General features: G+C 36.2%; 1 protein-coding gene across 1 annotated transcript; it reads right to left on the bottom strand.

The window, feature by feature from the left end:
* Positions 1-1,526: 1,526 nt before the first annotated feature.
* Positions 1,527-3,482, bottom strand: LOC137740086 (probable membrane metalloprotease ARASP2, chloroplastic). The gene has a single exon (XM_068479885.1). The coding sequence runs from the start codon at positions 3,408-3,410 to the stop codon at positions 1,875-1,877; it is 1,536 nt and encodes a 511-aa protein (XP_068335986.1). The 5' UTR covers positions 3,411-3,482; the 3' UTR covers positions 1,527-1,874.
* Between the last annotated feature and the right edge of the window lie 11,092 nt (positions 3,483-14,574).

Here is a 14,574-nt window from a genome sequence, read left to right on the forward strand (position 1 = left end):
TTTTGTTATATTTAGCTGTGGGCTTTGTTTGGTATGAAATTTTTTTTTTTTTAACATACAATATTATCTACACTATGAAAGGTGGCTAAATCTCACATTGGGCTAGCAATAATGTGGTTCAAATTCGTCATTGGCGAGAACCGAATTTAAAATCTCTCACTTATAAGTAAAAAAGAATATCATTAAACCGTAGTGAACAACATGCAATGAGTATTGTTGAATGCTAAAGGCACCATGCAATGCATAAGTTACAAATTTAACATGCAATGAGTCCCAAAAAATACTTTGTATAAAATTTCATGAAATACCAGTATTCTTTTCTTGTAGACATTGCATAAGTTGCAAATCCAATTCTTTTTTTATTTATTACTTTGTACAAAAATAAATTAAACATACGAGAAAGGATGTGAAATCAAATTTAAATTAAACAAGCCTACAACTACAAGGACCCGATCTAACTTCAAACCTTATGACTTATGTAGATTTTTTTTTATTTGAATATAACAAAAGATACATTGGATTTCAAAAAAAAAAAGTATACCTGGTTGAATTTGAACATTCCAATCACGAGACAACAATGAAGTAAAAAAGATTGCGGCCCATAAAGGGCTTTCAGGCTTATTAAGAATAAAGCTGAATATGAATTATATGTTTTAATACTACCAAGGAAATTTAAATATAATAGTTGAAAACCACTACTATAACATGTATGAAAATTCTTTTCGGATTCTCTTTGTGGGAATCCTAGGGATCCTCATATCTTAACCGTTTATCATATATTGTGCGGCTAATTTTCGCTAGATACTATTTGTGTTTAATTTTAAATAAAAAAATTTAAAAAGATTTATGACCGCATGATTTACGATAAACGATTAGAATGTGAGCATCCCTATGATTCCCACAATTTAGATCCGAATGAGATCCAAATCCCTATAACATACAACCCACGAGATGGAAGTTTTTCAACTTAGATACGAGTCAAGGAGTGATCTGAAGACCAAGGTGGTACCAGAGTACACCATATGATCCTGAAATTAATTGGTGCCTTTTGCATTCAAATAAGGAAAATTGACTTTCAAAGACCAACTCAGCATAGCTAACTCCAACATGAAGTCTGAAGGTATCTATTGGTCTGTACTAAATCTCTATTCCAAGACAATTCCGCAATTCTTTCGACTCATTGTGCTGGAAACAGAAAACCTTACTACATTGATTCTCCGGAAGACGAGAAACCTCCTTCTGCATCGTGAATTCAAGTTGCTGCCACTTGTGTTTAAATTCCAACCCAATACAATAGAAGTGCAAACCACACATGGTAAAAATGCTATGACTCTACTTGCTTTTAACAAAGCTAAGTCCCAATAGAGGTCTTGAATCCGTCAAATCTAACAAAGCCGGACTCATTACTGCAGGGTGTTCCATTTCGTACACAAAGAGCGTGTTTGTAAGATTCATGACATTTTTTTTATGTATGCAGCAATCAAACACCAGTGATGACTCCTCTGTATTACACACGCATTTTCGGATAAGCACAACCTCAATTACCAAATATTTGCCACATAATTTGAGTATTAACAGTTATATTCATGGACTATCATGAATCAAAACAAAAATGTTAGACAATGTTGCCAACGGGATTTATAAAAAATTATGATTTACAGGACCATAAAGAACCGCATTTTGTGAAACAACTTGAAAAGAGAAGATGCCAGAAGTACCTCCTACACATTGTGGAATCAAAGTAACCATATATGTCAAGCATCCCCAAAGTTCTTGGTTTGTTTCCTTCTTCAGACATCAGATGATTTAATGCCAGTGCCACAGGGCTTTCCCGAAACCCAAGTTTCATTAAACTTCTACGATTTTTTAAGCAATTACAACATGTCCTTGATAAAATCGAGATTAAGCGTGTCCTTAACGATAAGGAACAATCCTAGGAAAATAACAAGAGTTATCCCTGATGACATAATCCCCTGCTCTACTTCTAGTGGGAGCTTTCTCCCACCCCTGGCAGCCTCTATGAGGATGAAAGCCAAGGTACCACCGTCTAAAGCAGGTAACGGAAGAAGGTTGATTACTGCAAGGTTGAGATTAAGCAAGGCTGCAAACTGATAGAGTCCATCAATATTCGACCTTGCAACTTCTGCCCCTACAGCTATGATTGCAACTGGACCTGCAACCTTGCTAGCTGTCTGCGAGAAGTTAAGAACAGTCTGCTTTAAACTATCTAAAACATTAAATGACAAGCCCCAAAATTCTCTCCCAGTATAATTAAAAGCTTCTGAAACACTTTCGGGTTTAACTTTCGTAAACTTAACATTTGGCGATAGTTGCACTCCGATTTTGCCTGTTCCATCATAATTCTCATCCGGGGTGATCCCAATTTCAAAATCCTGCTGTCCCCTCGCAACCTTAAGAACCACATTTCTTTTGGGACTCTGCTTAATCACATCAACAATCTCTGACACACCATTAGGACCTCCTCTTGGCAATTCATTTCCGTTAACCTTAAGGATCACATCGCCGGCAAGCAACCCATCTCGGGAAGCAGCGGAGAAGGGGCGAACCTCGGGCACAAGCACCCCAGGATAGGCCTCTTGTACAGGCAAACCAACAGACAACACTTGAGTAAAGATTATAAGATAGGCAAAAATAATATTGGCAACCACACCAGCTGAAACCACAATTATTCTATCCAATATTGGCCTGTTCTTAAGCAGATTCTTATCATCAACTGGAATGTCACTATCTGGATCATTATCTGGAAACCCCACAAAACCACCTAAGGGAAAAGCTCTAAGAGAATACTCCACATTGTTTGCATTGAATTTAGCTAAAATTGGACCAAAACCAACTGCAAATTTACTTACATGGATGCCTTGGAGATAAGCAGCAAGGAAGTGACCACTCTCATGAACAACAATTATGGCCGTTAGCACAGAAGCCGCCTCCAAAACCGACTGAGCACTCTCAAAGTTGCCATAGTCGAACCCAGGAATCACACAAGTCCTAAACTTGAACCTTTTCCCATGTGGGTACCTGCCATTTTCGATGAAAAAACGATCCTTGCACGGAAAACCGACGTCTGGAGAAGAGAAAGAGTAGCAAATGGAAGAAGATGGAGGTTTTGGAAGGTGGGTTTTGGGTTTTGATGGAAAACCTGAGATGGATGATCTGGAATTGGACAACCTGATGAGAGAGAAAGAAGAAGAGGAGGGTAGAGAAGCTGAGAGGTTAACGATCATGGTTCTTTTTTTCGGTGGTTTTCTGATAGGGGGTGTTAAAAAGGTGAGGTTTGGTTTTGTGACGGAGGAGGGATTGGATAATTCATAATCTCCTGCCTTTTTTGAGTTTTGTGGAGGGGAACTCAACTGACTCATTTGTCTTCCCTCCCTCTTATTTTTCAGCATTCGGGTGTGTCGTGCTTGTTAAGGATAGTAATCCAATGGTAGAATATGTAGACACTTGTTAAAAGATTAGGAAGGTTGTTAGAGTTAATTACATTATGACTTAGACAATAAGTTTCATAGAAGATAGTATATAGTCTTGAGATTGTAAGAATGTAAGGTTACAGAAAATATATACATGAAAGATTACTTCTCTCTCTGAATCTTCTCTATCTCTCTCTATCTTCTTTATTCTTCTTCGTATCTTTTACAAACATTATACATCTTATTCTTCTCTGAGATTACAGCTTGGTTAACATAGTATCGTCGCTGAAATAGCTAATCGCTCGGTTGGATATTTTCGATCTTGAATTGCTTCCGCTCATCATTTCTGATCTCATTGTCGTCATTTTTGGTTTCTGGGTGTTCTTCATCTTCTCTCTACCAGTTTTCTTCGTGTTTGTCTGCTGTGCACATCAAGTGTTCGATATAAGTCCTCAATTGCTGTTCTTCTTCAAGATTTCAGATTTCTTGCAGAAATGGTTACTGCTTCACAACTGCATATTGTTCAGTCTCCAATTACATCCTTCATCTCCATTGTTTCAACATCTGTTACAGTAAAGCTTGATGAGACCAATTACTTGGTTTGGAATTTTCAGATGCAGCTTCTTCTTGAAGGGCATGGAATTGTGGGTTTCGTGTATGGATCTGCACCTTGTCCTGTTCAATTCATAAGGGTTACATCTAATGGGTCTGAGGTTGATTCAGAATCTGATGACTACAAGATCTGGAAGATGCACGATCGTGCATTGATGCAGTTGATTATTGCAACACTCTCACCACATGCCATTTCTTGTGTTACGGGGAGTACTAGTGCTCAGGATCTATGGACAAGACTCAAGGAACAATTCTCGACTGTTACAAGAACAAGTATTTTCCAGATGAAGTCAGAATTACAAAATATTAAAAAGGGTAATGATTATGTTTCTCTCTATTTGCAAAGGATCAAGGAGGCTCGAGACTATCTTTCTGCAGCTGGGGTTAAGTTTGATGATGATGATATAGTAATTCTTACTCTTAATGGCCTATCATATGAGTATAATACCATTAGATCAATCATTCGAGGCAGGGAACATGTTATTTCTCTTAAATATTTGAGATCTTAATTGCTTGCTAAAGAAACAATGCTTGAGAATGCCTCTGCAACCCTTTTTCTTACTGCGATGGCTGCTGATAATAGTGGTTCTCAGACACAGTTTAATGGGAAATCTGGACAACAGTCTTCTTACAACAATCAAATTGTTGGGTCTAATTCTGAAGGATCCTATGGAACTCAATATGGTTCTTCGTATAAACCATTCTATAACAAGAATAAAGGTAAAGGGAAGCTCCAATATGGTTCCAAATTTGGGAACAACAAGCCATTTTATCCAAACCCAACTCGTGGGATTCTTGGAACTTCACCAATTCAGGCTAATTCTGGAAATAATTATCAAATATGTGGCAAGTATGGTCATCTTGCTAATACATGTAGATTTCGGAACACTGAATCTGCAATGGTTGAAGGATGTCAAATATGTCGAAGAAAGAACCACAATGCATAATTTTGTCATTTCAGGAATGCCAACATTAATTCTACTTCTGGATCAATGAATGCTATGCATGTCAATGCATCTACACCTCCAATGGACTCAACCTTTTCTCAACAAGTTTGGCTTACAGATTCAGGTGCAACAAATCACATGACTGCAAATTTGAAGAATTTGTCATTGGCAACTCCTTTTCCTTCCACTGAGATGATTCAAACTGCTAGTGGTGAAGGTTTGAAAGTTTCTCATAAAGGATCTTCCATATTGCAGACTCTTTTTCATAATCTAAAATTAAATTCAGTTCTATATGTGCCCAGAATATCTTAGAATTTACTCTCTGTACAGAAGATCTGTCTTGATAATAATTGCTGGTTGATATTTGATGCTTAGTGTTTTTGGATTCAAGACAAAGCCACAGGGAGGATATTGTTCAAAGGTATCTGCAATGATGGATTGTATCTCATCCCTTTCACGTCATCATCATCTCATACACCAAAGCCTTCTCTGCTGCTTATATTGGCAAACCAGTAACCTCTAGTCTGTGGCACCATAGGTTAGGCCATCCATCCAACAAAGTTGTTTCTCTTATGCTTAGGAAATCAAATGTATCTAGCATTCCTGATTCCATACATGTGATGTGTTCAAGTTGTATTGAGGGAAAAACTAGCAAGCTACCCTTTGATTCAGCCACATACATTGTCCAACCTTTTGATATTGTACACAGTGATGTATGGGGTCCTGCCCCGTGTCTGTCTATAAAAGGTTTTAAGTACTATGTTACCTTCATAGATCAATGTACTCGATTTTGTTGGATTTTTCCACTTGTCAATAAAGCTGATGTTTGTCCCACATTTATTACCTTTTATCAATTTGTACTTAATCAGTTCTCAGTGTCCATTAAAACACTTCAGAGTGATGAAGGGGGTGAGTATATAGGTCACCAGTTACAAACCTTTCTTGCTGCCAAAGGCATTAGTCATCACTTATCTTGTCCATACACACCAGAACAGAATGGTTTGGCCAAAAGGAAACATCGTCACATTATTGAAACTACAATCACTCTTCTTCAAACATATCACTTACCTGCACCATTTTGGTCTTTTGCATGTCAAACATCAGTCTATCTTGTTAATCGAATGCCATCACAAATTCTCAATCAGAAATCACCATTTGAAATGCTATATGGTTCTGTCCCTAATGTGAGTCACCCAAAAGTTTTTGTTTGCTCTTGTTATCCACTCTTAAGGCTCTTAACCTCTACAAAGTTACAACCTAGAACAATTAAGTGTATTTTTCTGGGATATGCATCAAAGTACAAGGGCTACCTATGTTATGAAGTTACCAAAAAGAAAGTTTATATTTCTAGGCATGTTTTGTTTGATGAATCTGAATTTCCTTATTCAGTTATTGCATCAACACATGCACCAAGTCTCCATACATCACAAGTGTCAAAACCAAGTATACAACCATCAATGCCTAATCTTGCTAATGTGCTAGTCTCACCATCATCACCAGCATCACCATCATCATTGTCCATTAATCCTAACCTACTACCTTCATAATCCATCAATGCAAGTGAACAATCTTCATCTACATATATCCCTGTGGCTTCTGAGGTTCCAATTAAGAACTCTATGGTCTTTGGGGTTCAATTTGAAAGTATTCCAGCAGTGTTATCTATTCCTCAATTGAATTTGCATCCAATGCAAACCAGATCTAAGAGTGGTATTTCCAAAAAGAAGGCATTCCTTACTACTGTTCAGGAAAGTGGGACTGTGGATCTTTCTATTGTTGAACCTGCAACATACAAATCTGCATTGAAGTGTAAAGTTTGGGTTGATGTAATGAAAGAAGAATTAGATGCACTCCATACTCAGTCTACATGGACTCTAGTTCCTCTTCCTGCACAGAAAAACATTGTTGGTTATAAATGGGTGTTCAAGATTAAAAAGAATGTTGATGGGTCCATAAGGAGATATAAGGCTCGATTGGTGGCAAAAAGATTCAATCAAGAGGAAGACATCGATTATGGGGAAACATTCAGCCCAGTTGTTAAGCCAACAACTGTGAGGATTGTGTTGGCTATGACAGCTCATTTTGGGTGGAATTTGAGACAACTCGATGTCAAGAATGCATTTCTGCATGAAGTATTGCAAGAAGAGGTGTACATGTCCCAACCTCCAGGTTTCAGTGATCCTTAACACTCTGACTATGTTTGCAAACTGCACAAGTCTCTATATGGGTTAAAACAGGCCCCTAAAGCCTGGAATGACAGGTTTACAAGTTTTTTGCCATCACTTGGTTTAAAAACAACTAATGCATATCCATCTTTATTTGTGAAACAGTTTGGCTCTTCTGTTGTACTATTGCTTCTCTATGTGGATGACATTATCATCACTGGGAATGCTCCAAACTTGATCGATGATGTGATTGTTGCCTTAAAAAAGGAGTTTGACATAAAAGATTTAGGTCATCTGCATTTCTTTTTGGGAATTCAAGTTATTTCATAGAATGATGGTTTGGTTTTATCACATGAAAAGTATGTTAATGACCTCCTCACAAAGACTGAAATGCTTGATTCCAAGCCTTGTTCAACTCCTTATCTGCCTTATAATCAATTAGTTCTTGATGATAGGAAACCTTATAACAATCCAGTTCTTTATAGAAGTGTGGTTGGTGCCTTACAGTATCTAACATTCACTAGGCTGGATATAGTCTTTGCCATGCATCAGGTATGTCAGTTCATGCAAACTCTCATGGAATCTCACTTTAGTGCAGTCAAAAGGATACTCAGATATCTAAAACGTACTATCCGTTTGGGTATTCAGTATGTTTGAGGAGGATTGAAAGTTAATTCAGACATTGTCAGAGCATTTTTTGATACTGATTGGGCCGGAGACCCAAATGATGGAAGATCTACTACTGGTTTTGTGATATTTTTGGGTTCAAATCTGATCTCGTGGTCCTCTAAGAAGCAATAAACAGTCTCCAAGTCGTCCACTGAGGCCAAGTATTAAGCACTTGTTGCTACTACAGCTGAACTGGATTGGATTAAGCAATTATTGACCTTTATGCATCTTGATATTCCTCATTCCCCAGTTCTGTACTGTGATAATATGTTAGCAATTGCATTAACATTAAATCCGGTTCTACATCAACGCATAAAGCACAATGAAGTTGACATTCATTTTGTTCGCGAACGAGTTACAAAGAAGCAGTTGCATGTTTAGTTTGTGTCTTCCAGTGAGCAATATGCAGACATACTGACCAAGGGGTTATCAGCTCCTCTTTTTCAGACTCATTGTCGCAATCTCAGTCTCGATTCCACCTCTCCTAATCTTGAGGGGGGATGTTAAGGATAGTAATCCAATGGTAGAATATGGAGACACTTGTCAAAAGATTAGGAAGGTTGTTAGAGTTAGTTACATTGTGACTTAAACAATAAGTTTCATAAAAGATAGTATATAATCTTGAGATTGTAAGAATGTAAGGTTACAGAAAATATATAATGAAAGATTACTTCTCTCTCTAAATCTTCTTTATCTCTCTCTATCTTCTTTATTCTTCTTCTTATCTTTTACAAACATTATACATCTCATTCTTCTCTGAGATTACAGCTTGGTTAACAATGCTCTCTCTCTGCATTTTTTTGTTTTTAGGTTGAAGTTTCTGTGCTTTTTAGATGGGCCTTCGGGCCTTGTGCTCCATAAAAGAAGGTCGTGTGATCCGATTTGATTAAGTACACGAGAAAATCATTGAGGATGTTTTGTAGCGATATTTCAAGTGAATTACATATTGGGAAATTTTAGTTAAACATATGTAACCTCTTTCTGCATCCTATTTAAATTTTAAATATGAATTGTCTTTTTTACTTTATTGTATAATTAGCATTAAGTACAAAATGAAACTAACAATAAAACTAAAATTTATTAACCCACAGTTAGTAATTAAACATTTACCATCATGCAATCTTTTCTAACATTCTATTTGGCTAAAATCGTAAGACAAGAGCAAGCTATTTTCTACGAATGGATGGTGACCTGAAGTTTTGGATCCTCCAACTAAGGTACGAATTGATTTATATAAACAAATGAACCCTTTTCCACCTTTGAAGCCTTGTGGAGCAAATAAGTAGTTTTAACATGCCATATATGATGTAGTTCGTTCTATATATAAACAATTGAACTCATTTCAACTACGAGCTGGTTGTGGTTCCCAAAAAATGTGAAGTGGGTGGCTTCATTATGGATGAATCAATCTCGTAGCCTTATCGCAGCAGCACCAGATTCAAACCGCTAACTTCGGATGCATTTCCACGACTTCTACAAATATTTGTTGGTCCTATGGCAGTAGGAGTTAAAACCTACGTGAAACTAACTAGTCCAATAGCTATAATGACTCACAAGTCAAGTTGGACTACTCAATCTTCCCGCTCCATAACCAAATTGCTCATAAAAGCATCAGAAAATGACCAAAAAGGGTGTCATCAAGCTTTTCCAACATGGTAATCACGCACTCCTTTACTTAGCCTCGGAAGACCAAGATTTTCCAACATGGTGATTGCATAAACAAGGATGGCTTTATGCCATTCTCCTGTAAACCTAAACGATAAATTAACTCTCGCCAATTCTTATTAATTTCGATTTCTGTTAAATCATGAAGAATCAAAAGGGGAGACGACGGACTTGTTGGAGGAGAGAATGTGAGAAGAGAGAACATATATTTTGATTTTGAGTTTTATTTTTAAATGGGTGTAAAACTAAATTACATATTGAATTAGATTTGTGAGGGTAGTCTAGATAGTAAATTAGGGTTTAAAGAAATATTAATAGTTTGATTACAAATAAGATGGGTGTAGAGAATAAATTGGGTGTAAAGAGAAGTTATATGGGTTCATATAAAATTACCCTTATGCATTTGTCATGTGTAAAATCTTTCTCTAATTATATGAGATACTTGATTTGCAGTCGAGGATATTAAATGTTAAACTATTTGATTTGTAAGAGAGTAATTAGAAATATAGACATATCAATGCATAAAACTAAAGTTTTTTTATTTTGACAAGACGATATTTTAAATTTGTCGAGCAATCGAACTTGAGTGAAAAGAGGCAAACATACTACCCTAAAAACTAGGGTATTGCCTTAGTGTTATGTAGATTACATACTATTGTTTTTTTTTTTTTCAAATTAAAATGCAAGTTAAAAAATGGTAGGAGGTAACCAAATTAAGACCCTCTCTAGATTTCTTTGTCCGAACCTCACGGATCAAGAGATTTGGATCACTCAACTTCGATCATACAGCTTTTATTAGCACATCTAACTGTCCCAATTCATAAAAATTAAAAAACTTGAACGGTCTCAATCTCCTTATCTTTTGAACGGTGAAAATGTCTCAATCCGCAGACTCTCGACACAAAGATCTAGAGTTGATCTCTTTGAGGAGGTAACCAATTAAAAAGGAGTCCCACCACTGCACTTTTGTTTTATCCAGGTCCCACCACTCTTACCCCTCTCCTCTTTATTCTTCATCGATGTAGCCCTCCATCTCCCAACTTCCTCATCTTCTTCCACCATGACCCAAGTCATCTGCTATCAAAATGTGATGGTCTCAAATCCCACTAATCTCTTCTAATTGTAAAAAAAGTCAAACTTGTAATTGCATATATTTGAATCAATGAGAATCCCCAGGCTTTAAGCTCATATGCTGCCACAACAATCGGTTTAGCAAATTAAATGTTGGTTTTATTAATTTTCATGTGGGGTTTTATAACTTACAGCTTTAAGATCTTGGGTTTCTGTTGGACGGTCCAATTTCAAGGCTTTCTCTTGAGAAATTGAGGACATTTGATTTACATAAATCTCGACATTTAAATTTATCTAATAGTAGTAATTAGTAAGTAAGTTGCTAAAAATTATCACCACTTGAGAATAGTGGAAAAAAATACACCTATAAAGTCAATAGGAAAATGTTGTAACCTGTTACCTGCCATTGCCCTGTTGAAAATACTGATGGGTAGTGAATGCCCATAGAGTCTTGGTGGAGTTTTTTCAAAGCCCTCACAGATTGGTTTTTAACATTGGCATTGTTTATGACTACACACACATAGTCAATTCCCATAACATATTGAAATTGACTTTGGGGATGCAGGAGATCACATTTTCCAAAAGAGTGCTGTAATTTTTCAATGTGTAATTAATGTATCAGTATTTGCTCTATAAATAGAGCCCTCTGTATGTTTTCAAGGTACATAGAGAAAAACATTTAGACTAAAAGAAAGAAAGATAAATAACATCATTTATTCCTCCGTCTTTTATTTGTCATCCACTTAAGTTATAATTATGGTGTGGTACTTTATATCTGCCTCGTATCTATCACTAAAAATGTTATCTCTCTAACTTTTACATATTTATAACATGCCCTTTATTTATCATATTTATTTGGATTTTTATTACAAATGGTTCCTGAAATTGATCAACTCTATCAAGATGATCTTTAAAATTAGGTGTCGCAAATCAATGTAATCATTCTGTCACAATTTCGTCAAAAATTATGTTATATGATGATGTGGCATGTATATGGATCCCACAAATTTAATTAATTATTATATGTGAATTAAAAATATTTAAATAAAAAAAAACAATTTTTATTTTTATTAAAAAAAAAATCACCACCCAATCAGTAAAAATATGGAGAGCTTCAAAGCAGCTTCAACAAACCCCGTTGTCCTTCTATTTCAGCTCTCTCTCTCATTCTCTCCCTTGTTTACCGAATCGCGACCCGCCTCGCCTCCAACTTCGACCGCCAAACGCTTTGATGGGTGTTCACTCCGAACCAATCCTGATGCCTTTTTGGGCAGATTGAGTGCCTTGATGAGGTTTAATTTCTCATCCTTTATGCGATCATCCCCATTCTCAACCTTAATTTTTCTTCTTTCTGGCCAAGCAATTGCAACGGAACGGATTGGATTGAATTCGACGAGCCAGTACTGTGTCGCTAATGAAGAAGTAGAGGTTTCCATGCAGGCGAGGAGGAAGGGAGTAGCCTACGGCGACGACGACGGGGGGAGGGGGCACTTGGGTCTCAGGCGTTCTAGCAGTCTGTTGTAAATTTATTATTTGTTATTTTTTTTTAACACAAAATAATAATACTTAACTGTTATGATCTTGTATCTCGATCACAATTAGTGATGTAATAGCAGACTAAATATGAGTATTAGAGAGTGATTAGTTATTGCCAGCTGGCAATTTGTTTTAGTGGAAACTTATATATAAGCTCATGCTTTGGATGTAAAAAGTTAGATCAGAATTTTACAAAAGAAATCAATACAAAAAAAATATTTATTCACTTAATAATATTTAATTAAATTTATGCGACCTATTTATGTGCCACATTAACCTTTAACATAATTTTTAACAGAATTATGGCATAAGGACCACATTGATTTGCAACAGCTATTTTCAAGAACTACATTGATCGATTTTTAATTTCAGAAATCATCTTAATTGAGTGAGTCAATTTCAAAAATTATTTGTGATAAAAACCCTATTTATTTTATGATAAGTTTCATTTAACGGTAGCAGGCCCTAAAACTACGTTGACTCCCCATGGCTTATTTGGCCCACTTGAGGTTTGACAGCATGAGGGTTTAAGATCAAGTCTCCTTCGTATATTGGTTTGACGGAGACCTTTAAAAGGAGAGATCTTTATTTTTATTTTTTTAGGATAAAGTACAAAAAACTATTTTAATTATTGGTGTCACGACATTTTCATATCTCATCTTACGAATTTGTGCCAATGTTATACATTCCGTTAGCCTGCCGTTAATTTGTCAGTTAAATGCTGACGTGGCTTGATACAAACCCCACTTTCTATTAAAAAATTAATAAAATAATAAAAAAAAAGTTAAAAAACAAAACATTTCGTCCCTTCCACCCCCTCGCCCTTCTCTCTCTCCCCATCTTCATCTTCTTCTCTGCTTAATCTTCAACCAAAAAAAAAATTGAAAACCCATCAACCCCCAACCCCCCTGGAAGAAGAAGGAGAAGGAGAAGAAGAAAAAAAAAACCCCAATCCAGTTCGTCCCCCTCCCCCCCCCCCCCCAAAAAAAATCCAACCCCCTGCAACCCAAAAAGAAGAAGGAGGAGGAAGAAGAAGAAGAAGAAGAAGAAGAAAAGAAAAAAAAAACCCAAATCCCGTTCGCCAGGCCGATTTGGCAGGTAGAGAACCTGGGTGCAGACAAAATGGGGGGAATGGGTGTGGATTTAAGGAGTGGGGTATGTAAAGGAGGGAAGAGGGTGGGTGCGAGGGTGGGTGTGGAGGGTGGGTGCGGGTGAAGACAATTGGTTTTTTTTTTTTTTTCAGGGTTGCAACAGATAGGGGCAAGAAGAGGAAAGGAGATGAAGATGGGGGAAGAAGAAAGAGGGCGTGCGAGGGGGGGGGAGTTTTGTTTTTTTTTTGTTTTTTTTTTTTTAGGTTGCAGCAGATATGGGGAAGAAGAGGAAAGAATGAGGGCGCAAAGAGGGGAAGTATTGTTATATTAAATTTTTTTTTTTAGTTTTTAATAATTTTTTAATAGAAAGTGGGTCCCAAATCAAGCCACGTCAGCATTTAACTGAGAAATTAACAGAAAAACTGACGGAGGTATGACATTGGCACAAATTCGTAAGATGAGGTATGACATTGTCATTTTAAAAAGATGAGGTATGAAAGTGTCGTGAGACCAATAGTTAAAGTAGTTTTTTGTACTTTACCCTTTTTTTAAATAGGGATTAGTCGTGGGGCTCATATCACAACGAATTTCAACAATTCGAACCGTCTATTTATTAAGTTAGACCTCGTAGATCATCCTTACAAAATATTAGCCAATTTGGAAATATGTGAGACATTCAATTGAGTTCAAAAAAATTGACGAACATATTGTTCTATAAGAGACAATGAAATTTCATCGTGATAATTAAATAGGCAAATTATTTCGGATTAAATTGAATTTTTTGCAAGGATGATCTATTAATCGACACTTACAAAATAGACGATTCGGATTATTGGATTTCGACGTAGAGTGGGCCGCACAACTAGTTCCCATTTTTACCCAAAAATGGGGATCCCTTTGGTAAGGGGCTTGTTGGGTTTGATAGCTTGTTTATGTGTAAGTTGATATGAGTATGTAATAAGTTTATAATTACGACATCTATATATGTGTCACACTGCAATTTTCAAGTAATAAAAAATGATTCATTATATGTATGTAATCAAGATGCGTTCTACTTCTACAATATAATATCATGATAATAATCACAAAAATGTGTAAACTAAGTAAATAAAAGTATAAATATTCTTAATTAATTATCTAGTTAGGTCATCATTACCAATTTATTGACCAACTTGACGAATCAAACACAAAATCTAGCAAAAGATTAAAAAAAGTAGTAGATGTTTTGTTTGGAATGAACAAGAGTAACAAGACAGCTACAACAAAAGGGTTTTTGCTTGCAAAAGTTAGCTTTCCAAAAGGAAGAAACTACTGTTTGGCTTTACAAATGGTACTTTGAAAAGAACAATATTTGGCTACTCGAAAATGAGTAAGGACTTCTACTCAA

The sequence above is a fragment of the Pyrus communis genome, chromosome 7 (genome assembly GCF_963583255.1).
Source record: "Pyrus communis chromosome 7, drPyrComm1.1, whole genome shotgun sequence".
Lineage (NCBI taxonomy): Eukaryota > Viridiplantae > Streptophyta > Magnoliopsida > Rosales > Rosaceae > Pyrus > Pyrus communis.